General features: G+C 48.6%; 1 protein-coding gene across 2 annotated transcripts in view; it reads right to left on the reverse strand.

Annotated features, from left to right (window-relative positions):
• Nucleotides 1–14870: 14870 nt before the first annotated feature.
• Nucleotides 14871–24567, reverse strand: part of ARMC9 (armadillo repeat containing 9) — a 58984-nt gene continuing 49287 nt past the window's right edge. For both annotated transcript variants that reach the window (XM_059479563.1, XM_059479564.1), the window contains 2 exons: nucleotides 22020–22189; nucleotides 14871–17988 (listed from right to left, as the gene is read on the reverse strand). In XM_059479563.1, coding sequence (XP_059335546.1) covers nucleotides 17966–17988; nucleotides 22020–22189 — 193 coding nt within the window. In that variant the 3' untranslated portion in view covers nucleotides 14871–17965. The remainder of the gene's footprint in view (nucleotides 17989–22019; nucleotides 22190–24567) is intronic.

Here is a 24567-nt window from a genome sequence, read left to right on the forward strand (position 1 = left end):
TTTCAGCTCTTCAGATTCACCCTGGGAAAGCAGAAAAGCAGCAGGAAGAACAAAATCCAACTAAAAGGATATTTCTTTTAAAAAGTCTTACTCCACACACATTCCCTTTATCTCTTTCCAGCACCCAGCAAGAACAGGTTTCACATGAGCAGCTACAACCACTCTGCTGAGAATGAAACAGGAAAAAGAGAAACCTGAATATTTTTATTCACCCCAGCAGACTCAGCCAGCAGCATATCCCTGCCATTCCTGCCCAGCCCTGCCTTCAGCAAAGCAGCTGAACCTGTAGCCTTGCCCCTCCTCTGCAGCACCCATCATCTGTATTTCTTAGGTCTCAGCCATTAGACTGAAATTTGGAGGCACTAGGTGCCTTTTTGGCACTGTGGGCAGAGCTGCAGATTTCTGGATTAGTGCTCTTGGGTGGCAGGTGCTGCTTGAACATGCAAAAGCCGAGTTCCTCTTCCTTGCACAACACCAGTGACATTGAGGTGTGCCAGGCCACTGCAGCTCTGGGAGAGCTGGCAGGGCACCTGTGAGGAGCAGCACTTGGACACGCTGGGTGCATTGGATGAGGATGTAGATGGGAAGGCAATGCATGGATCTTCCTGGGTGACACCCGAGTGACAGCCAGGGTGACACCAGTTCCTGCTGGCAGCAGCCATCTCCACATCTGATGGCTCCTGTGACCCATTTGGAGAGAGCCAGCCCCAGTGCTACACACTCACTCGCCACCCAAGCATTATCCCAGCTGGTGGCACTCCAGAGATGGGGAGGGTGACCTGTAGGGACAACAAGGCTTTGGAGCTGGCATCAAACAGGGCTCCAGGACATTGTCTGGGTTAAGGGAAAGGACAAGGACTGGGGTGATACCCAAGTGGCTTATTTAGATGTTCTCAAAGCTAACCACAATGGTTTTTTTGTTGTTGTTGTTTCAAGAATCTCCTTTCAATTTCAAAGTGGACCTGAACTAAAATGTTTTATTTTTAAAAATAGTACAAAAAAATAACTGAGCTTTTTTTATTAAGTTTATGTAATCCCAGAAGACTGGCTAGTGGCATATTGACCTAGCCAGTGTTTTCCCACTGATGGTTTGGAATTTGTTTCACTGGGGAAAGCTGCACTGGTTTCTTTGATATGGTTTTTTTTGTGTGTGTGTGTGAGTGTTGTTTTCTGATTTATTTTCATTCCAGCAAATTATACATACACAGAAAAAAACTCTCACTTCTTCTTCCAGGAATTCTCACACCTCCTGACCACTTGTGCCAACACTGTGGTCCCTGGGCTGGGTTTCCCACACAAGCCAAGGTCCCGTTGCCCTGTGGAGACACACAAACCAGCCCTCTCTTCCCCAGACCTCTGAGTGCCTGGAGCAGCACCAAGGGCTCAGCCTGACCCGAGAGCAGCTGCACAGGGTGGTCACACTTTTAGGTTTTTCTTTGTTAAACCACTCACCTGTGGTGTACCCTGGAGCAGGGAGGGAGGTCAAGGCTGCAATTTGTTTGGCTGAGCCAAACTCGCACCACATCAAGACTTTGCACACACTCAGGAGCAAACATCCTGGATGTGATAGGACAGGGAATGTTCCTTTCTCCTTCCATGTTTGTTTTATAAGCACCTTTCATGATGCTGTGGTAAAGAGCAGCTCTGTGAGACTCACCCATCATTGTGGCTCTCACATGGAGTGCTGGGAGCTGGGAGCGGGACTGGCTCTGCCTCAGTCCCAGGGAAGGTTCCCCAGGCAGTTGGGATTAATTATTTACCTGATTTATTGCTGCGTCTTGGAAGGTGAAGCAGACGTCACGGGCTGACCAGTCTGACGTGGGACACTGGGAAAGACATCCACCCCCGCAGAAAGCTCCCTCTGTTTGCCCATGCTAACAGAGCCATAAACCAGACCCCAGGCAGGGTGAGTTATTTTACTCATTAACCCCAGTGCCCCGTGGCTGTTTCCATCCCAGTGCCTCTGTCAGAGCAGGACCATGCTGGCACCCAGGATGCAGGAGGAGGTTTTATGCCTATCCACAGCCAACTGCTCCATCCCACTCCATTGGCCTCAGCACCTCACACACTGAAACACTGAGGGCTGCAGAAACACCTTGAGCCACAGCTGAAAGCCACACCCTCTGTCCTGCCTGGAATCAAACACTCTGGGATTTGCATGATTTCTTCCAAAAAGAGGGGAAGAGTGTAAGCTGCTTTGCAGGGTGATGGCTGGGCCAGCCCCCGTGCTCTGGGGTCCCCAGGCTGCTGTTGCCCTTTGCAGACCCAACTGTGGGATGCAGCTGGGGCTGGTGGGAAGTGCTCTCCTGGTCACTGTGCCAGTAGCCACAGGAGCAGGGCAGAGGGAAGCACTCTGCAAACCTGGGTGAGCAAATCCCAAACCCAGACCCACCCAAGAGTTTCTGCCCTTGGGCTGCCCCTTTCTCATTTTCCCCAGTGAAAAGGCCCCCTCCAGCCTCAGGGCTGCTGCCCAGTGAGGATGCTGTCTTCTCTTCCCACGGGATTTAAACCCCTGGCACACCTGGGTGTCCTGGGAGCCCTGTGTGGCTGTGCTGTTGCTTTAAAGCAGCAGCTGGATCCAGCTGTGACTGCAAGTAACCCTCACCGCAGCCTTGCCCAGGCCCTTTATGCATTTTCCAGTGGTTCCAGAGGCGCTTGGCGGCAGCCGCAGGGGAAACCGGACTCACTGGCTGCTGGCGAGCAGAATGGGAGGGGAAAGGGAAAACATTTCCCTTCCCAGAGGAGCAGGGGGAGCCCAGAGCTGCAGCTTGGGCAGCAGGCACAGAGGGGGCAGGCTCTGGGGCATGATGCAAACAGCCTGAGGCTGGGCACAGTGAGCCACAGGCCCTGGCTTTGTCTCTCCCAGCTCAGTGTGCCCCAGCGAGAGGTGCTGACCCCAGAGTGCCTCAGTTTCCCTTTTGCAGGAAGCCCCAGGGTCTGGGTTTTTCCTGATAACCTGTGGTAGCATGGCATCCAGGCACTGAAACAAACAAGCCCATGAGGACATAAGATGGAGAAATCTTAGGGGACATGAATGTGGGGTTTGAGGTGGGAGACACTCTCATGCTGCCCAAACGCAGTAAGGAAGGAGGAGGATGGGGTGCTTGGCCTTGGGAAGGGAAAGACCTGTCCTGGTGCTGAAAGAGAGTCATTTCCATCCTGGACCCTCCAAAGAGGTGGAGAAGAGGAAATCAGGAGTGTTAGGAAAGCAGTGTCATGCCAGCAGTGAAATCAGGAGCCCTGCCTGTAGAGATGCTCCTGCCCATCTCAGGGACCATGGGCCTGTCCTGCCCAGCCCTTGCCACCCTGCCTTTTCTGCCACACCATCTGTGGGCACAGCCTGAAGGTAAAGCCCTGGCTGGGCATCATCTCATGGAGCCGCTCTCCCAGCTCCAGCCTGGGAAGAGCTGGGCTCCAGGTGCCAGCACAGCCCTGGGAAGCTGTGCTGCCTGGGGACTGGCACGGGCCCAGAAGCCATGAGCTGCAAGGAGACAGGAGACGTGTTTTCCGTTGGGCAGCAGAGCACTCGCGACGTCTCTCATGAGTCAGATGGAAAGGACGGCTCAGGAGTCACCTGAGCCCGGCGGCTGCCTGCCCACGGCCCCTCTCCAGCCCAAGTGGAAAAACATACAGCCCCATCCATGCCTGCTGAGACCCTGAGCTCTGGCCGAGCCCCCTCCTAGGCTGGCAGATGCAGAAATGCTCACATTAGCCTTTTTTGGCCAGATTGGTTTAGGAGAGAGGCAGAGACAACTCAGAAGTCCCTGGCTCTGTGGCTCTGCTCAGCATTAATCATCACTCTGCTGCTGCTCGGCGCCAAAACCTGGGCTCTGCTACAGCCACTGGTGGATCTGTCTCCAGCAAGAGATGGAGAGAGGGAGAAGGAGGGCATGTGGAGTGCAGACTTCCCCTCTTTGGCTGGGGCTACTGGACTGGAGCCACAGCAAAACTCCCTGCAAGCGCACGAAGGGAGGGCAGCGCACGCGGTGCCACCCCCAGGCAGGCACCCCCCGGGCACAGGGGATGACCCTTGCATGGGCACTGCTCCCCACCCCAGCTCAGAGAGCTGGTGGGAGAGGTGACAACAGCAATTTGCTAGCCTGGGAGTAGCTGAGACATAAGAGAGCCCTCTGGAGAGGAGAAGAGAGTCGGCACACCCAGACGCATTCCTGAGGTTTGGTTTCCATGGTGGGATGTTCACCCGACGGTGAAGTCATTCTATGCTGTGAGCTGAGATGGCCAGTGAGTTAATGCATGGATCCAGCTCCTTCCCTGATTCACAGCAGGCGCAGCCACAGCCACAGCCCCTGCCATCCCTTGGGCTGACGGCTCTCACGTGGCTCTGGCATTTCCAGTGGCTCGGTGCAGGGAGGCTCCAGACACTGCTGCTGGGTTGATCCCTGCCTCACCATGGGAAAACAGTTCCTGCACAGGGTGGAGGACAAACCGATGGCTCTCCTGGGTCCTTCCAGCCCATTTGTATCATCACCCTGTGCTCCCCATCGTGGTTTACTTTCCCTTCATCCTCCTGCTGTCACTGGTGACTACAGGACAGAAATGCACCACCCTAAGAGGTCATTCCTGCAGGGCCAAAGCTTTGAGGATCTGCCCAACACTACAGAGAGAGGTTGGGAAGGATGGACAACTGGGCATCATGGAAGGAGCAGGATGGAAAGCCCATCAGTGCTTGGGGCGAGGAGGCAGGGACACTCCCTGGCACAAGCAGTTCATGGTGCCAACACCGAGCACGGGGGTGCAGAGTTCAGCCAAGGGGCTCCACAGATCAACAAACCAGAGGTGTGATGGGTGAACTAGCCCTGAAATGTCAGCCAGCAAGTTGATAGGATTATTCCCAGCCTCTGGGGTGGTTTTCTGCAGGTCTGCAGGCACAGGGATGTGGCCAGGCTGCCCAGAGCCATCAGCTGCCATTTGATCCCTCTGCTTTGGGCCACGGCTATTTGTGCAAAAGGGAAATATCTCTCTGACTTTTCATCAAAGTTCTACTCCCTCACAGTCCAGTCAGCTAAATCCCATTAAAAAGCATATCCCTTTAGGATGCATCTCCTGATCAACCACCACTGCAAGGGCCTTTTGCACACCCTCTGCACCACTGGTCCCCTCCTGCTCTCCCCAGCAGATGTGGGCTCCAGGACAGGGGAAAGCTGAACCCCAAGGGTTCTTCTTGCTGGTGTCTTACACGAGCACATGATGCCTCTGGAAGACAGCAGGACATGCCTAATCCTGAGATACATGATGGGGGACCTCTCTGGGTGGTAGCACCACCATGTGCAGAGCTGTTTGCTTTTGAGATAAAACCAGACGTTCCCATAAACGCTTGCATCTAATCTAAACCAGAAATCCCTCCGTGCTTCTCATCTCACATGCAGCCAGGCACAGAGGTCCTAACTGGGACCACCAGGAAGCCACTGTCCCTTTGGGGCTGCCCAGAGCTATGAGCAATGTTGCCTGCTCCAGGAAGTGACAAACCTCCTGGCTCTGCCCCTGCAGGTGACATCCCTGGGGCCCAGGAGCTGATACTGGGATGTGTAAGGTGCTGGCACAGCCCGGCAGCTGCCTGGGTGTGTGTCAGGCAGAGCGGGAAGTGCAAACTGAGCCAAAGCAAACCGGCACTCCAGGGATGTTTTACACCAGCCAGGATGGAGCCCCAGCCCTGCAAGCCAGTGCTCGGGGCACCAAAATGTGACACAAGCCAGCTCCATAGCCCAAGGACCCCAAGGATCTTCCCAGGGCTTTCCCAGCCCTTGCCCAGGCTTTGACTCCCAAGGTCACATCAAAGTCCAGTGATGGATGCAGACAGACCCAGCCTCCACTGCCCCTTCCCGTTCTCATCCCCGACCCCTGGCAGACACCCAGGTGTGGTGCAAGGCTCCTCAATCCCTCCTGAGCCACCACCTCAGCCTCCCTCCTTGCTCGGGCCCTTTGCCTGCACTCCGCGCTAATGAGCTCCATTTCTCCTCCTTTCCCGGGCAGCCGGCCCCTCCTGCGGCAGCTCTGCTGCTCCTCCCGGCTCCCAGCTGCCCTCCGGCCGGGCTGACTCACGCTCGGCGCACACTGGGCCCTTTCAGAGCCCTGGGCCCCGAACACTGGCCCAGTCTTCCCGCGCCGCCGGGCCCGGCTCCCGGCCAAGGGGAGCCATCCCCGCCCTCAGAGAGCGCCTTTCACCGCCGGGAGCCAGAGCGCTGCCCCGGGAGATCGGGGCCAGGATGGGGCACAGGCGGGAGCTCCACCGAAAGGGATGGACACACAGACCGGGTCGCTTTGAGCAACGGCCAGCAGTTAAAAAAATAAACAGATGTGTTTGAGAAGAAAGAGGTTTACAAGCTTCTAATGTGACCATTCTTGGCTTGGACAGATGAAACCTGTCAGGAATCTTTTCCTCCTTTCTGCCTTGCCCAAATTTCCTCCGACCAACAGCGGGGCTCTGTCTGTGCGGGGATGGGGCCGGAGAAGGGGCTTCTCTGTTCCCAGCTCCCAAACCAGCAGGGGCGTGGGCACCGCCATCCAAACCGCCCCTCACCTGAAAACCGTGCAGGATCCTCCATCTGAGGAGCTGCTGGAAAAGCCACTTGCACGTTCTCAGAGCTTGGGCTGTGCAGAGTGGGCTGGAGCCACTCTGTCTGCAGGGCAGCACCAACCCCTGGGCCCTGCTTGTGCAAGGGGACATGCTGGCCCTCCCCAGAGTTGTGTCTGATGGCCAGGGGTGCTCGAACCTGGGAAAGCCCATGCATGGAGTTGTAGGGGAGGGTGGTGCTCAGGTGTACCCCAAAAGGAGCCTTACCAACCTGCCACAGCCTAACACCAGGGCTTTTCAGCTGCCAGGGCCTCTCCAGCAAGGCGTGCATGCCTCAGGGGACACAGAGAGCAAGGTGAACTCTTGTGACCCTGGGTGACACAGCGGGGATGTGCACGGACACAGCAGCAACCTCCGGGCATGAGACAGCACAAGTATCTTCTGCCTCTTTCCTTCCTGCCTCTTGCTGTGGTTTTCACCTGCCATTTTCTGCTCAGTTTGCCAGAATGCCCAAAATACCTGACAAAACAGATTCCTCTGTCTGTCCAGGGAGATCACCTTTACCACAGCTCTCAGTGCAGATGACACAAAGGGGACAAAGGTGTGTCACTCACCCTCACACCGTGGGCAGTGTGGCAGGGTCACCAGTGCAGCTGAAGCTGTGCTGATTTACACCTGTAGAGCATTTGGACCTGCACCAAGCTCAGCCCTGGGCTTGGGAACCCTGCAACCCTGCCTGTGCTACATGCAAGAGGCAGCTGAACAGGCTCAAGGGGAATCTCCCCCAGGAGTTTGCTACTGACTGCCTGACAAACCTCTGCTCTTGCCCAGGCATTTCTCCTTGGAGGGTTTGTTTGTCCTCTTCCACAAGTAGGGCCAGAGAGAGGAAATCTCAAAATCTTGGTGGGAGGAATGCAGTAGCTGAAGGGCTGAGATGTGCATCAGAGCCACCCTCCCCTCTGGGCACTCGCCAGGTTTCGGTTGCAGTGAAGTCCCTCTTCAGCTCCTGAAATGAAACTGCAAATTAAACCACCACAATAAACAAGTGAGTTTTATAAGCCTGGAAAGAGGCATGAGGTTTTGCAAGCTGTGCTTAACCTGTGAAAGGTCACCTGGGAGCTGCACTCGTGGCGGTGTGGGGTGACGCTGTGTGTGTGGACAGCAGCAGCTGCCCAAGGGGAGGGACGTGTCCTGTGCACGATGCTGTGGTGAGACAGCCCACAGGCTCAAACTGCCTTGGAGCAGAGAGAAGTGCTGCTGCATCAGGCTGCAGAAACCTTTTCCTCTCCTTCTCTCCTCAGTTGTCCTTCCAACATTGCCTGGTTTGGTTAAGAAGGAGGGGGATGGATCCTGTGGACTCCTTAGCACAGCCCAAGGACTGTGTGGGGAGGACAAGACCCAGCTTTCAGGGAATGGTAGCTGTGCCAGATGTTGCGATGCTGAAGGATGGTGATGGCAGCCACGGGGGACAGCTCATGGATGATGTTTGAACATATACAGAGCCCTGGGATTCCTAGAGCCCAGAGGAACCCCATTTCCCAGGCCTAGTGTTGCTGGAGTGGAGGAAGGGCCAGTGAGCATTTCCCACGCCCAAGCCCTGCAGGGGCAGGGCATTGTGTGCTGGGGTCAGCAGGGAAGGAGGGGAGCCCTGCCCCTGCAGGCAGCTCTGTTTTGGGCTGCAATCTGCTCACAGGGCTGACACAAATATCTCCCCTGCTCCTGCTGGCCTTGGGATCACCCATCCAGAGGCAGAGCCGTGGGCCAAGCCATAGCTCTGCCAGCAACATTATCTCCACTGCTTGCAAAGGGAGAACCAACACATTGCACACCCAGGAAACACAGAGATTCTTTTCTCAATAATCTGCGAAAGCAATTGATATATGTGTGGAGGAAGGGGAGAGGCAGAATAACGTATTTATGGAGCTTTATTCGTCACTGGTTCCTGCACGGCCAGGCTGGACAGCTCTAACCTGCTCCAACCTGCTCCTTTGTGGCAGAACACATTGTTTGAGTAAAACCCAATACCAGCAAACTCACTGATGCAACAGAAACCTGACCAGATGCTGCCTACACAAAACAATGCAACTGGAAAGAGTAAAATTTAGGCTCAGAGGGAAATGAACAGTGCATGAGGAGATGTGTAGCACTGGTATTTTGCACCCCATTAACTGGGGTGGCAGAGCAAATGAAAACCTGGGCTGGGCGTGCACAGCCCCAGTCTTTGGCCTTTGGTGGGGTTGCACGTTCGGTGGATGTGGAGAAAAAGTCAGATCCCACATAACAGCTTTTAGCTGATGTAGGCAGAGCATGGGCTAAGTTTAAGCAGAAGCAGGATCAAAACTGTTTCAATTTCACTGTGAAGTTAATAGTATGTAGGAGCTTCCCTCCTGAACCACACCAGTGGGGGAGAAATGAGGCTGTCCAGACAAACACCGTCTATTTCTCACCCTCAGGGTCATGCACGTTAGCTTCAAACTGTGCCTGGAAAAGAAAATAAGAAGAAGCCAGTAATGATCATGTTGACATTTTAAGTCTCCAGACAATCTCAGCAGCCCCCATAAACACAACACTGCTGCTGTTCCCCAGCTGCAGCCTCCCTATTCACAGAGCAGTTCTTGCATCCTCACCCTGCCCAAATAATTTCACTTTGCTGCAAGAACACAGGAGACAGCACTAAGGGATCATAGGAATCACCCCTACCACCAAGAAATGGGACCCCCAGGTTAAACAATAAGGATTAAAACAGGACCCTTCCTAAAACTCACCCTCTGCCTTTTTGGGCTGCTGGGCCCCGCAGCCTCCCAGCCCCGCTGCCCACACTCCATGGAGGCTCAGGGGGCAGCCCCACATCTCCCCTGCTTTTCTCTCCCAGTCTCCCATCTCCCCTGCAGCAGATGCAAAGCTCTCTCTTGCTTGAAGGAGTTAAAATAAAGAGACACTTTTAAACTATTACATTTGCATTTGAGACAACGACCCACCACAAAGGTTTTCTTCAACTTCTTTGTGATGTGCAAGTTCTGAAAGTAGGTGTGGTGGTGGTGGTAAAGTTTCCATTCTGGAATCTTTACAGGCACAGCTTCAATTTCATAGTGATTCAGCCTTTACTGCACCAAGCCTATTGTATGACCTTCTCCATGGTTAAGCCCAATACAAACTGATTGGTATATCCACACCTGAACGCTGGTCAAACTCCAGGTTTGAGCTGCTGTAAGAGAATCCTGAATTCAAATAGCTCTAAATAATAACCCAGGCTGAAATGCAGCTGGATTGTTGATTTGGTGCTACTTTAGCAAACCAGAGGTTTTAGCTTCTTTTCTCTCCCCTTCTTTTTGCTTCAGAGCCCGGGGCTGCACAGAAAGCCAGGCACAGCAGCAGCTGTTTGGGGCAGTTACAGATTATGCATCAGTTCATGATGAGACACAGAAGAAAAGGTCTTAGTGATTAAAAAACTGATATCCTGATCCATGGGCTGAAAAGGAGCCTGCAACAGCTCTGGCACAGTCAGGCAGTGACAGCCTCACTTGGAAAAGCTGCTGCAGTAGCTTGAACCTTTCCTGAAGTGGTGAAAAGCAGCAGCTCCCAGTTCAGGATTGATTTCTTCCCTGCTGTCCAGCTGGGGGTTTAAAGGTCCCTGCCAGCAACTCCCTGGAGATGGAGCAGATGATCAAGAGTCTCCTTTCAGGGTTGTATGCCACATCTCAAACACTCCCCAAAAGTGTTCAGAAAAACCCAGTTTCTACTCTCTAACCAGTTTGTGTCCAGTAACGGGGTGCCAGCCCTGCTGCCACCACCCAGTGCCATGCAAAGCACCACAAGAAGAGCCCCCTGCCCTGCCTGGGGCCAGGCCAGAGCTCCTTCTCTCTCGAGCAGCTGCTGTGGGGCTGTGTTTTGGATCTGGGAGCAAAGCAGAGCTGATAAGGCAGGGGTGTTTTAGCTGTTGCTTACACAGCACAAGGCCAGCTCTGTTTCCCACGCTGCCCCAGCACTGAGCAGCCTGGGGGACACAGAACAATGAGGAGGGACAGAGCACAGAGTCCAGCTGGTCAAAGGGACAGCCCAGACCAGGTGCCAAAGTGCTCAGCAATAAAACCTGGGAGAAAGAAGGAGATGTCTGTATTCCCAAATAAGAGTCATGCAGGATGGAGTGACTGTTCTGGCTTTCCCAGAATGGCTGAACACCTGCCTGCCCGTGGGAAGCAGGCATGAATTCCTTATTTTGCTTTGCTGGTGCACACAGTTTTTGCTGTACCTATTGAACTACCTTTATCTCAATCCACAGATTTTCTCACTTTTGCCCTTCTGTTGCTTTCCCCCATTGCTCTGGCGAGGGGGAAGCAGATGAGGCTGTGTGGGGCTGAGCTGATCCCCAGGGTTAACTCACCACACACCCCAAAGGTTGAGCTGGTAACACCCCCTCCATCATCTCCCACATGCCTAAGCAAGAACATGTTTCCCCAGGAGCTGATTTCCTAGCAAGGACAGGGTATTCCCAGCACAAACCACACTCATAGCCCAGAGAAAATTAATTCAAGGCAGCACGTGGGTCACACCAGAACCTGTGCCAAGCTGCAGGACCAGTCAGCCCTGCAGAAGATAAGGAAGCTTGAGAGTTTACTTCTCTGCCCAGGACAGCTGTCTGTGTTGGGAGAAAGAAGCAAAATATGCCAGCTCATGTGTCCTGACACTGTCCTGTTCCTGCTGCCCAGAAATGTTTGAGGGGTGTCTCAGGAAGACCAAGGTCTCACCTCTGGACAGGTGACACTGCAGGGCTGAGTTGTCCTGAACTTTTCTTACTAGGGAATGGCTTTGCATAAAGTCCTGACGTTAGCAGGTAATGAGAGATTTTAATCAGCCCCAGCACAAAAGGAAGGGAACTCCTGCTAATACCAGAGACTCTAATTTGGGATCTTTTTGGATCAGGTCTGTTTGCAGGAAGAGGCTGTGGCACAGATGAAATGGGCTACAACCAGCAAGCACCAAACACCCAGCCAGTTCTCACAGAATTCCAGCTTGAGACAAGCATCTTTCAAAGCCTCCTTTGCCTCTGTAGTGCATGAACATGATCCTGCTCCATGGAATAATTCCCATTGCAGGAAAAAATAAGGCAACCCCCACTTCAAACAAAACAAAAAGAGAGAGGGAAGGAAGCAGAGACAGGAAAGTGCAAGGACACTCTTCAGAGAGGCCACTGCTGCAGGATAAAGGGACAGAATTTAATGAATGTACTGAGGTTCCCTCTGAAACTTACTTTAGGCACCTGAACAAAACTTACCAGCTTTGTGCAGGAGTTTAAACAATCCCCTGCTGCCAGCAAGGAGCAAGTGCTTGTAGAAAAGTAGCTGCTTCCTCAGAGCTGCCTGGGGGAAGCTGGTCGGGGTTGAAACACAGGAGATGTTTCCATCTCACTAGGAACAAATAATGAAACAATGAGATGCAGAGCAAGAAAATCTCTTTTTCGGATTGGGCTTGCCAGACACAAATGCGTTACTGCCACCAGAAAGGTGTCAGATCACCTGGGTTGGTTTTGGTTAAGAAGCCTTGGTCTCTGCCCTGTTTATGGACGTGACCCAGGAGCCAAATCACTCGAGATGAAATTGGTTCTCACTGCTTCTCACTTTCTGGGTGACTTAAGCAGTGACACAATTGCTGACACTGCTTTAGTTGCTGTAATTGAGGTTTCAGGGAACCTTAGGAGCCCCAGCATGGTCTGAGATTTGTGGAAGTTTACAGTCCTGCAATGCTGGCATGGAGCTTTTGGTACAGTTAGGGTGGAAATTCTGGCTGTTTCAAACAGCCCAGTTTCCACAGGCCTTGAGGGTGGCAGGGGCTTTATCGAAACAGAATGGTTTTCCTCAAGTCCCAGAGCTGCCACATTCCATTGCCCAGCTGCTCACTTGGATGAGGAAGAAATAGAAAGGAGCCAGTTTCATGGAAAATCATGGTAGGCCACAATCTGCAGAATTAACAAAGAGATGTCATCTGCTTACCAGGAGCCAGTCCCCTACAATACTGCAAATTTGATCCTGGGGGAAGGCTGCTGGAGAAAAGAGTAAAAATTTCAGGGAGACTGTGCTGCTTGACAAAGAATTCATTTGGTGCTAGTGGTTCTGCTTCTTGCAACAACATGAACCACGCTCCCAAAAGGCAGTGCATGAGCAGCCAGGAACAATAAAGTGATTTGTTCTCAGGAAGGATTCAACCTCTGCCAGCAGGCAGCCGGATCCAGGCGAGGGCTCGGACACAGGCCGGCACACGGCAGCCCAAATGAGGAACTCTATCACTTGGCACACAGCTGCTATTTCCAGCTCTTTCATCCCATCCTCACTCCAGCTCGACTTTTTCACTCTTCAGAGGAGGAGAACTAAATCTGGATCTACAAAGGACAGAATTTTTCCTTGAGATCAGGAGAAGGAGGTGTCCTTGAACTCCTAAAATCCCTCTGCAGGTGGTCTGATCCTCAAACGGCCTCAGCATTTGTAGCTGTCAGTTACAGCCCAATGTAAAAGGCACCTTAAACATTTACAGAATAAACCTTATTGTTTCAGGTATTCACTGCTTTTATTTGTCCTGTTTATTTGGTTCCTCAGAAGAATTAGCTCTCAGCATTATTAAAGGAAAAACAAATAAAATGAAGTAACACTTTAAAAGTCTTTTAAGATGAAAGCCAGCAAGGCATATTGAAAACCATTTTTGAAATTAAAAGCAGTCCTAGGTCACTCACATGCAGAGTGAACAAAATAATTGACACTCCCAAATCTGTTGCCTTAAAATTATATTAGAATAGCATTTCCCATACTTGAAGATAAGAACAAAACATTAAAGTTGTCACCTGGATTTCTTACTGCTTATGTGAAGCATTCTCGCTTTCACTGCCATCAATTACTGCCCTAGTTTTTGGAAACTTGGACCATATGCCAAGGGCTGCTGACAGAACTTGTACCAAAAGGAGGACATGTTCCAGAAAGTTATTAGATGTCCTAGGGTGTGCCACTGAGCCTGCTGCTCAGAGAGCACCAGGTCCTCAAAAAGTGGAAATTTGGATTATGATGCTGTTACTGAATACAATGTCACTGCAGGGCAGAAAGGAACCTGGAGCTGGGAGGAAATCTGCTTTGAAATGTCGGATCCCAACTCCTGACAAGATGTCAGGCTACAGAATTACAGGTCTGGTTACAGTAGGACAATGTTCTACCTTCTGCATTCAGAAGTTGGTTTCTTTTTAAAATCCATTAGCAGCAGATTGCCATAGCTTGGCCACAACAGTCTGGTCTTAGTCTCTTGTGTTTGTCTTGAAACATCTTGCTATTTTCCACCTGTCAATAAACTCTCAAGAGTCTCCTCCTTTCACAATTTCTATGGATAGGTTGGGAAAGTGCAGCCCATCCCAGAGAAGTCCACCTGGTTCAGTCACAGAGGTAATTTGGCACAGGGTTCCCACAGGATCAGTGGAGGTTTGCAAGGCTGTATTATAGAGAAATCCTCTATTATAGAGAAATTATATAGATATAATAGATATCCTGCGTGCTTGCCATGCCCACACCCCTCCTCGGGCTCACAGAGCACAGGAGGTGCCCAGGGTGCCTGGCAGGGCTCACACACTCCTTCCTTACATTCAAGCAAGGAGCACTCCCCAAGCTCTCCCACATTTCCTCTCATTGGAAAGTGCTTGTTCCAATATTCAGTCAGACTGCAAGCAAGTGTGAGGATGGTCCAAACTGCCAGGAGGTTCTGTCTCAAAGATAAACTCAAGCCCCCAGCTAAAAGTAAGTCTGATATACTTAAACACCTGTAAGGAAGGCAACATGTTTGGGTTTTGGCTACCACCACACCAAGATGTGCATGAATACCATGCAGAGCTCCTTATCTCAGCACTGCCATCTCCCCCATGATTTATAAAGATTAGTGAAACTTTGTTTAAAGGGACAACTCAAAGCCAAACCAAACCACTGTCCCTTCCCATCACAGCAATATTTTCCTTCCAGAGAACTTCCTTGCTTGTCCTCCCTTACACACTTAAATTGTACAACAAATAATCCTTCTGACAGCAACCCAGTGTGGCTGGTGGCATCCCACATGCCTGGGCTCTCCTCATGAGAGACCACAAACAATGAGTGGTTCATGGCTGCTTTGCAACACTTCTGAGTAAACACCATTACCTGTGCAGAGGCAGGCCAGGCTGAACTGAAGGCAGCTCAGTTTCCCATCAGATATAGATAAAAACTGCTGGGGACAGAATTTATCAATAATAAACCAGAATGAAATGTAAAGAAATTCATACAAAAAAGATGTATGACCCCCAAACCAAATATATCAGAAAGAGAAAGAAGGAAAAAAAAACCACTTTAGGAGCATTTTTATTTAGTCATGGAAAGATAGTACAGAATGGGCCCTCTATGCAAACTTCAGTAGCCTTACAGAGACTCAAATAACATTCTGCATAAAGAAAATTACATTGAATATACAGCAGTTACATCCCAAAGGCATGGTAGCATCACTTGGGACTTTGGTCCCAGAAAAACTTTCCTTGCAGATCTGTGGGTCGTTTGCAATAATTTTATTTGCTCTTTGTGAAAGAAATTACAGCCACTCTGAGTGCAATCACACCCCTCCCACAGGGGCAGCAATTTCCACTGCTCCTGTTATGAATTTCCCAGGAAGGTGTTGAATCTTGCAGCTACCTCTTCATGGCACATGCAAAAGACACCCAGCAACTTTTCAGAGTGAGGTGCTGAATTTGCTATGTGTGTGCTACTGACCTCCATTCAGGGACCTTCCCACCCCAAAGAGTGCAGTTCTATGAACAAAGGCAGAATTGACATTTTTTATTAGCTTCAAATCTCCTGACTGCCATCACAGGGGCTTTTTTTGTGAAGACAGAGGAAAGGAGGACATGTTACTTCCTCAGCTTCTCAAATTACTGTTCAGCTGATAACTTATTTCTAAGCACATCCATAGTTTTTCTCAGGTATTTGGAAAATCAGGATTCTCATGCATTAATATAAAAATAGTCTTGGATTTCAAGCTCCATACTCTCACAGCTAAGAGAACATGGGGAAATATAGAGTTCTGCAATGCAGCAGGCCTGAGCAAGAAACACTCGAGCACACACACTTCAGTTGGTTCCTTTCAGTCCAACTCAGCAAGGTGCATTTTGGTTTTCATGAATCTTGGTCTGCTGGAGCAGCTGCCACACCTACCAACCACCTTGGGGTGTCTGGCAAGGGGTGGTGAAGCTTTACCTCAACTCACAAAATCAGTGAGGTTTTGGGGTTGTTGTTCCCCACCACCCCAAAAAAATTAGTCTGCTCTCAGCACTTTTCAAAAGCTGCTCTCCATCTTACATGATCAGATCTATCATGAACACAGCACAGATCCAACATGAAACTCAGCACTGCTGTAAATAAAAGGTAAATAAAACTCAGCTGCTGGAGCATTCTGTTATTCATGTATGCAAATGAACTGCCCAGCACTTCATTCACAACTTGGCTGTTGATACTACAGTGCTGGAAGAAAAACAATTTCAGAGGAAATTCTGCCTACCCTGGAAAGCCAGAGGTGAACTTTTATGGCTGTTTTCCATTACTGCCTTTTTGTGAACCAGAGGACATTTTCCCATTAGTTGTGTTTATCAGCTCTGAGAGGAGGCAGATGACTCTAAGCAGAGTCAGAGATTTTCTGTGACTCCTTTGTCTGGCAGGGGGATCTGTGTGACAGAGGCTAGCAAGTGTCCGGAGTCACTTCATGTCCTGAGCAGTCTGGGAGCTAAAGCAACACCCATACTCTGCCTGCTTGGTGTTACTGAGTAGTAAATGGTAACTTCCACATGAATTGACTGGATTTCAAGCTACAGGAGGTTTTCTCCTACAAAACACCCCCATTCTGATTTAATGTCTATCCAAAGGGGTTTCCTGAACCTGTGTGTGGGAAACACAACTTTCTGCAAACATTTGACACAGCTCACTGATCTCAGTGGGTCTGAAGCAATGACATCAGTGGCCTTGGCTCTCCAGTTGCCACCACAGAGCAAGAGGCCCAATTCAATGTCTTGTCAGAAGCACAAAGCTTTCTTCTGGCTCTACAGAAATGGCTTTACAACTCTTTACTTTAGGGGAAGGCACTGTCACTACAGGAGTTGCTTTACCTTTCAGGCTGTGTTCCACCTGCTTGCTCTCCAAAACCAAAGCCTCACCTTCCCCTTTTTCATACTCATTCAAACATTTGTTTCTGAAGTGTGACTATGGCAAATACACTGCCAGCTTTTGCACATCTCTGCCTCAGCAGGAGCCAAGTCCCAGTGTAAACTGCATTTATGTGTCCTAGCAGCTGTGACGTGAAGGGGTGTTACTCAAAAGCCAACCCCCAGTGAAGACTTCAGTGTTTCCTGGTCACTGTTACTGTTGAGAGAAAGAACAACAAACAGCACTGGCCTTGTAATTCACTGGCAGAACTAACTGCTGCTTTTTATTTAGTGGAAGGATTCCTGATATCTCTTGTCTAGCCAGCACTTCACATGCACCAAAGACCAGCACAAATTCCATAAAGACATAAACAGTCATTGCTCTGAAGTGAGGAACATAAAAAAGCCAACAAACACCAAAGATGATGGAGCACAGTTACATGTAAAGAGAAAGTTGCTTCTGATCTGTTCACATTCTCATGGTTTCTTCTATGAATGAAGAAGCAAAGCTCTTCATTCCAGGGAAAAAAAGGAGATTTTTCATTCCACAGATGTTAAACAAAAAAATGCAGAAAGAAGTAATAGGAGTAATCGCTGCAGATAAAGAGCTCAGAGGTGAGCATGGATGGTGCCTTGGGCACTGTAACAGTGTTTTTCATCTGCTACAGGTCAACCAGAAGCTGATAAAATACCTCCTCTTCAGGGTCAGGAAGATCTCACCCCACACAGGAGTGCTCTGGGCTGCAAGGCCCTGCACATGTGGCAGACACTGTCCCTCTTCACACAGATCCTTTGGACACAGACACCGCCCAACCCAGTCACACGGGCAAAATTTTAAAAAAGCAATTGGCAGGCTGCTTCAGGAAGCAATAAGTAAAAAATACAGTTTCTTGGTAAGAATCCTGGGCTGAGCCTACATTCTGTTTCCAAAGACATTTACACTGACACAGAAGGTAGAGAGCAAGAGTTCCTTCTCAAGGTGGCAATGTCACTTTAGAGCAAACAATCAGAAAATATCCATGTCCTCTGTCAGTCCTGGGCTGCTGCTGAGACTCAAATTCGAATAACAAGGCCCTTGTCTTAGGCAGTTTTAGAGGCCACAGACACATCCCATCAGATAATCCCCAGTCCCTGTGCAAGGCCTGCAGTGCCAACAGCCTCACTCTCCTCTGCAGGTCACCAGTGAAGCTCATTACAGGAAACTGGCTCTGTCCTTCAGCAATGTGACAGGTGATTCTCGAGGAAAGGAACTGTTCTCACTTCCTGTAGGACTGGCTGCCTGCAGAAAAACATCCAGAAAGGGTCTGTCAGCTGAGAGCAGGATTTATTTACAAGACAGAAGCTGCCTGAGGGCAATGCTTGTTCAACTTGTACAGGCACACAAACATCACAAAAAACATTCAGAGAGGCACTTTAACTCCTTTAACTCCTGATGCTGCAACTCAGAACTGCAGAATGCATTTATGGCAGCCCCTTTTCAGGGGATACTGAAAGAACTGAAAGGCATCACCAGGGCCCAGTTACACTCCTAACAAAAAACATTCCCCATTCTTCTGGTAGAGATTTTTGTACTGCCCTAGCTGCAATGTGCCTTGGTACACTGCAAACAGCTTCAGCACACCCATGCTGAGCTGCCTGGAACAGACAGAGAATGAGGATCAGAGTGGATTAAACCACACAACCATGTCCACATGGAACACAGTTGAAAAGGTCTACATTTGGAGGTACCTGTGCTCCCTGTGGAATTCTATTTTGCAGCCATGCTGTCAGTGTCATCCCTGTACCAGCCTGGAAGTGGAAATCACAGAGGATCTCAACATAGCTGATTTTATTTCATATTTATTATATGAAGAGCTTGCTTTTGCTCTAGAGTTCAGCTAACAGCAGGGGCTGCATCTCAGGCAGGAATCTGGCCCCAGGCCTGTAGCTGCACTAAGTACCTGGGCTTCCTCTGCATTCCTCAGGCATTCCACACACTCCATGCTCCAAGAGGAGCAGTCCAGTTGGTTCAGGTAGGTTTACATAAAATCAACTTGTTCCCAGAAAACACACCTGTAATAAACACTAAAATCAAGCTAAAAATGTGTCTCTAAAATAAGTGAATGCAGCGAGTAAAATCAGAAAGTCATCTTTTTCTCATCATGTCCATCAGCTATAAAAACTTGCATTTCTTCAGAAATACTAAGAAATCCACAAATTAGTCTTCCACTGGAACAGAGTCTCTTGAGATGTAAAATTCTACATAGCTATGCAGCAGGCAAAAGGGAGGCAGCAACTGCTGGAATCTACTGATTGCTGATATCTGTGCATCTGATACCATTTTTGACCTACAGATGAGTCAGCTAGGAAATTAAAGGAGCAGTAAGCACAGAGCTTTACTGGGGAAACATTAGGGGCTCACTTGCTTCAGATCTCTTCCATGCATCTCTAAGTAACAGCTGAAAATTACCTTTGAGAAACTCAAGTTTCAGTGTGAGTGCTTAAAACCCTTTTTAGTCCTTAAAAAATCTGGTCCTTACAACCTTCATGTAACTCTTCCCACCTATAAACACCTGTGAGAAAGTTCCTGCAGGAAGGACAAGAACTAATTGGTGCTCTGTGACAAGAAGGCTGGACACATGTACACAGAGTGAGTGGAAGATTAGTTGTTTGCAAAATAATTTATTTGCTATTTTTAGCAGGAAGAGCTTAACATTTAATTGCTGACACTGTCTCGTGGCACATGTGGACAGATAGAAAATGATAGCCTGGATTCCCCAGCAAAAAACTGGGAGAAATGGTAAATGGACCATAGCAAGTTGGAATGCTTGCTATACATTCAGCATACATTCCCAGCAAAGAGGTATAGTGTAAAACAAATAAAACAATAAAAGTTAGAAGAGCTCAAGTATCTGGACTAACAGATCACATATACTGAATCCACAGAGGACCCCAAGTGATCTACTTTAGAGCAATTTAAAAATAAGATATATTTAACACTGTGTCCCTGGAAAAGGATCTTGCTCCAGAGCCTCCTGAAAGCAACACTGGTCTGTCACATCTTTCCTAGGACACTCTCCCCAGGAGTGCAAAGCTGCCCTGAGAAACCAGAACATGCAGAAGATTTTTTTGTACACACACACACACACACACACACACACACACTCTGTACTTTTCCTGCCCTCACTAGGGCTTTCTTTTCCATGGGCCAATGCTTTTGGAAATGAACCGAAACAGGAACCAGGGACAGACTCCTGGGTGTTAACACCAATTCCAGTCAGGGCAGAACAGTGCTGCTGTCACGGGAAACAGAGAGCACTCGTGTCAGAGGTAAAACCCAGGGCACATGCAGCAAAGGTAAAGCTGAAAGAGCTGCATTACCTCAGCACAGGAGTGTTGAAGCAAGGAGCCTCCAGGTCAAAACCTCCTTTCGCCACCGAGAACATTCCCTTCCAATGCCTCACCTGTACTCCCTGAACGAAACCACAGCACTTCTCTGCATGTGCAACTGTGTGGAACAATGAATGAGCAACACAGAAGGCTCAGCATGCTCTTCCCAGCTCTGTTACTGGTTTACTGGGTTATTTAAACTCTCTTCATTTCATTTTCTCTATCTGTAATGAGTAGCTAATGATATACACACATTTCGAGTATCTTGGGAAGTTATTGACTTACTATGGTTTTGTCAAATGTTTCAAGGTAACAGTTACAGCTAAAGAATAGAGCTAATGTTGCATTGTGATCAAATAATCATCACTAAACTTGTTATGATGCCACGTTCCTGCCATTTTCACTGATGATGGACACAGAGTTGTATTGGAATCCAGTTTTTCCTATCCACACACCTGAGAAAAAGTTTGTTCATTACTGAAGAATGCACTTTTCTTCCCCCTCCACCCCAAAAAACTCCACAGCTGACACTCCACACATGTTTACTGATGTGTGAGCATCCAAGATCCATTTTTCCTCTCTACTGGGCATGTGTTGCCTGGCTCAAAGCAAGAGTCCATCATTTTCCTCCATCCTCACGTCGAAGCCACCCTCTCCTCTGAACCCCCCACAGATGAAGTCCTTCTTATAAACTTCTGCAGGCCACAGCATGGCCACATGGCTCTGGAGTAGCAGTCTCCAGCAGAAAGGAGACTGCCAGAAGCAGCACACTGTGCTTGGCACCCTGCTTACCAAGCTGCCCTGAGCCATCTCCTGGGCTGCCTGACATCTGCTCTACATTCAGCTGCAGTGCAGACACACCCAGGGATCCAACTTCAAGTTACACCCTAACCCTAACCCTAACCCTAACCCTAACCCTAACCCTAACCCTAGGCAGGTAAAGCAGCCTAGGGATAGGGATGGTCCCAAGGAAAAAGCTTGGAATAGGGCTTTGTGAGATTTAATGACCAGTCTGCAAATCCAGAAGACACAAAAAACCTGAAGAAAAAAATTCTAGATTTCTTAAATGAGAAATTTTTAATCACAGTCTTGAAGTTCAGCTGCTACTAACCAGCTTCTCATCTTATTACTGTATTTGCTCATGCCTCTTGTTCACATCAGCATTAATTTAAAGATTTAGACAGTGTTATGCCACCATCCCTTCTATCTCTACAGGAATAAACTTGAAATACTTCTATGAATTGGTTCAAGCCTTGAAGCAGGTTCTGTTACAATTCCTGTCTGGGTACCCTGAAATAAGTTTGGAACACTGTACTTGATGATCTGTGTTAGCTGGTTAAAGTCACAAGTGTCACACCAATGTGCTTAGAGGGAAAATGTGGCCTACTTGTGATTGCCAACTGAAAATGTCCTGACTCATATCTGGAAATTTCACTCTTGCAAGTAAAAGGGCACTTCTACTGCACTGATTGATCTCTAGGTGTTACTGCCACAGAAAATATCTGCTCAACTTTGCCAATGGTAAAACTTGCCATAGAACTGCACTTGGAGGATGCCCATAGGCAGAGCAATGACAGATTCAGGTCCATTCAGTGTGATGAACAAGTGTCTAAAGTAAAGGAAAAACTCTGATGACATCTAGAGAAGGTCTAATCTGAGACTCATAAGCTTCCCCAAAAACTTCTGAGAATTTGAGGCACTTTTCTCCACCCAGAGACAGGGAAAAGCATGTCTTTTAACTGCTCACATGACAGCCTGGAAATAGGAGCAGTGTTCAGCAGGATATAATTACATGGTTGTACATCCTGCAGACGACAAGCACGATGTCATATACTCCTGGCACATTTGTAGTCTACCACTTCTTTCCTGAGGAGTTTCTACAGCGCTCCCTCCTTTCCCACCCAAGGAATGACAAACAGAATGATGGCATTTTCCACTTACTCTGTCTACTCCTTGCAGATCCTGAGGAGCTTGGATGGCTTGCTTGTTGGGGTCCAGACTGAGAGAACTGGGGGGCAATGGCCGGGACCTTTCCCTTCCTGGGGCTGCTGCTCTGCCCGTCAGGAGTGCGCGGGATCTTGGGTTTGCTGGTGAAGGCCAGGGCAAAGTCACTGGAGGAGGAGAGGGAAAGGGTCAGCAATGCATGGAGAAACACATCTGCATAGTGAGGCTGCAACCAAGTGAAACCTGCAGTACGTGCTGGGACAGCCTGGCAGGTGCTCAAAGCTCAGGGAGGCTGCAAATGGAAAGGAGCATGGCACCCTGGGCACTGCCTGGGCCCTGTGCTCACTGCACAGCCTCCAGCCTGGCTCTTGACCTCTCCATCCTGCCCAAACCTCACTCTGCACAACAGGAGGGAACACGGGCACTTACATTCCCTGCAAACCAGGAACTGAGCTTCAGCTTGTTTTCTGTTGTGTTTATCACATCCAGTGACTCGTTCTGGGGTGCAAAAAATACACAGATATGCTACAGCACAGGAACACATCCTTTTAGGGCACAGACACCAGGATTTCTTCCAGTTACAGGGCAGTCTTGGCAGACATAGGCAGCCTCCCTGGCTCCTGTCTGAGATAAGATTTGTAGAACGCCCTGAAGGCTTTGTCAAGAGAGCAAAAAGCTGTGATGGCATCTCTAAAATAAATTCCTTAAACACACAGGTTCCTTGCTGACACTGAGAACATAAAGCAGGTGCTGCTATTTCACAGTCTGCAAAAATACCATTCTTTAAAATTTTGTCAATAACTGTGTGAGGATACACTGCCCTTCCTTGCCCCCAGCATAAATATAGCTTTTCACAGTTAAAAAAATGTAGGCTACCAGGAAATAGCAAGTCTCTAAAATAATTCTGAATCTAAATTATTGTTTGCACTAGTGAGTCGATTTTCTCTTAAAAGGAGAAAAGGTTAAACTAAAGTAACTGCTACATGAAAACTTCACCATATTTAAAAACGGAAATAAAAGAGCCAAAGGCAGGACATGGAAAGGTGCTGTCTAAAAATCGGCGATTCAAAAAGAAAGTCCCCGTGTTATTAGCTCCATCAAAAGAACCCTTTGTGACCATCAGAAGGGGTGATTAGGGAGATTTTCAAGATATTTGATCTCCCCTCCTCCCCTGGGAATGCTGCTGAGTCAGTATTGATTAGCCCTTCCATAGCCCTGCTTCACCTTGCAGGGAGATTTGAGCAAGTGTTCCTTTTGTATTTTAAATAGCATCATTGTCTGTATTTCGCATATGTATATGCTGCTGTTGAGGGCAGAGAAGTGCTAATTGCTCTGCTAAAACCATCTCTGCAGCCCTCTGCCTATGACTATTACAAGTGTTAATACTTGTCTCAGCTTCAAAGGAGGAGGTGGCAGATGGCAGCAGAAACAGATTGGTAAAACAACCAAAAAATAAGACTGCCTAGATAAAACCTCAAGGCGTGGACCACGGAGATATTTAAACATCTTTAGCTCCATAGAGCAGTGTCATTGTTATTGCTTATTTTGTCATTTAACTCAGTTTGACCTGCATCAGTTGGAACAATCATTTGTTCCAGTGAAAATAAAACAGCTGCAGCAGAAATGTCACTACTAAGATCTCATTCTTCTCTCCAATTGATTTTGCATCCTTTCACTCAACTCTGTGGAGTTAAGTTCCCAATTTACACTGCTAAGGAAGAGGGGAAAGAGAAGTGACCACTTCCACAGCCCGACTCAGCCCTCCTTTTCTCATACATACCTCTTCTAGGAAGGTCTTGGTATTTGCCAAACAGGTATTTGCCTCCAGGAAGGAGGCAATTCTTACAGTGGACAAAACTATGAGCAAAGAAGTGATTTATTAGTCCTATTTGTTTTGCAAACAAATTATAGTCTGCGTCCAGGAGTGAAAGAATGAAAAGGCAGGTCTAGTTGCAGGTATTGCAACACCAACATATTAACAAAAGACCCTTGACACAGAAAACCCTGTGCTCTCTTCAACTGAGAATGGCTGCATTCCTGTATCTGTAACTCAAGGCTGTGTTTGGAAATCCAAATTACTGCATGCATGCTGAGGAAACACAGGGTGAAAAGATATGATCTTCCTCTGCAGGACACTGCACCCGTGCCTTCACTCCTATAAATTCCCTCCTGAGATTTATACATATGATTGTGAACAAATATTAAAAATTACTGGGAACACACCTTTTAAATAACAGGTTATGTAGAGAAGCAAAGCATCTCACTAAGGTGGGGGACAAGATGCTGCCAATTTTACTTGCTTCCTGGAAACAAAGCCTGAAAAAGAATATCCCTATCTCCACCACAAAGCAAACAATTTGGTCATAAATTTGTATGGTCTATTTGTACTTCTATTATGTGCTTAGCTACTGTTACAAGAGACAACAGAAAAAAAAAGAAAAACAAACCAGCAATGCTGGCCCAGAGGTATGACTCCTAATCACTTCAGCTGAAAACAGTATCAGTTTGTTGACAATGTATAATTGCTCAGATCTCCCCATGGAAA

Source organism: Ammospiza nelsoni, chromosome 10 (assembly GCF_027579445.1).
Source record: "Ammospiza nelsoni isolate bAmmNel1 chromosome 10, bAmmNel1.pri, whole genome shotgun sequence".
NCBI lineage: Eukaryota > Metazoa > Chordata > Aves > Passeriformes > Passerellidae > Ammospiza > Ammospiza nelsoni.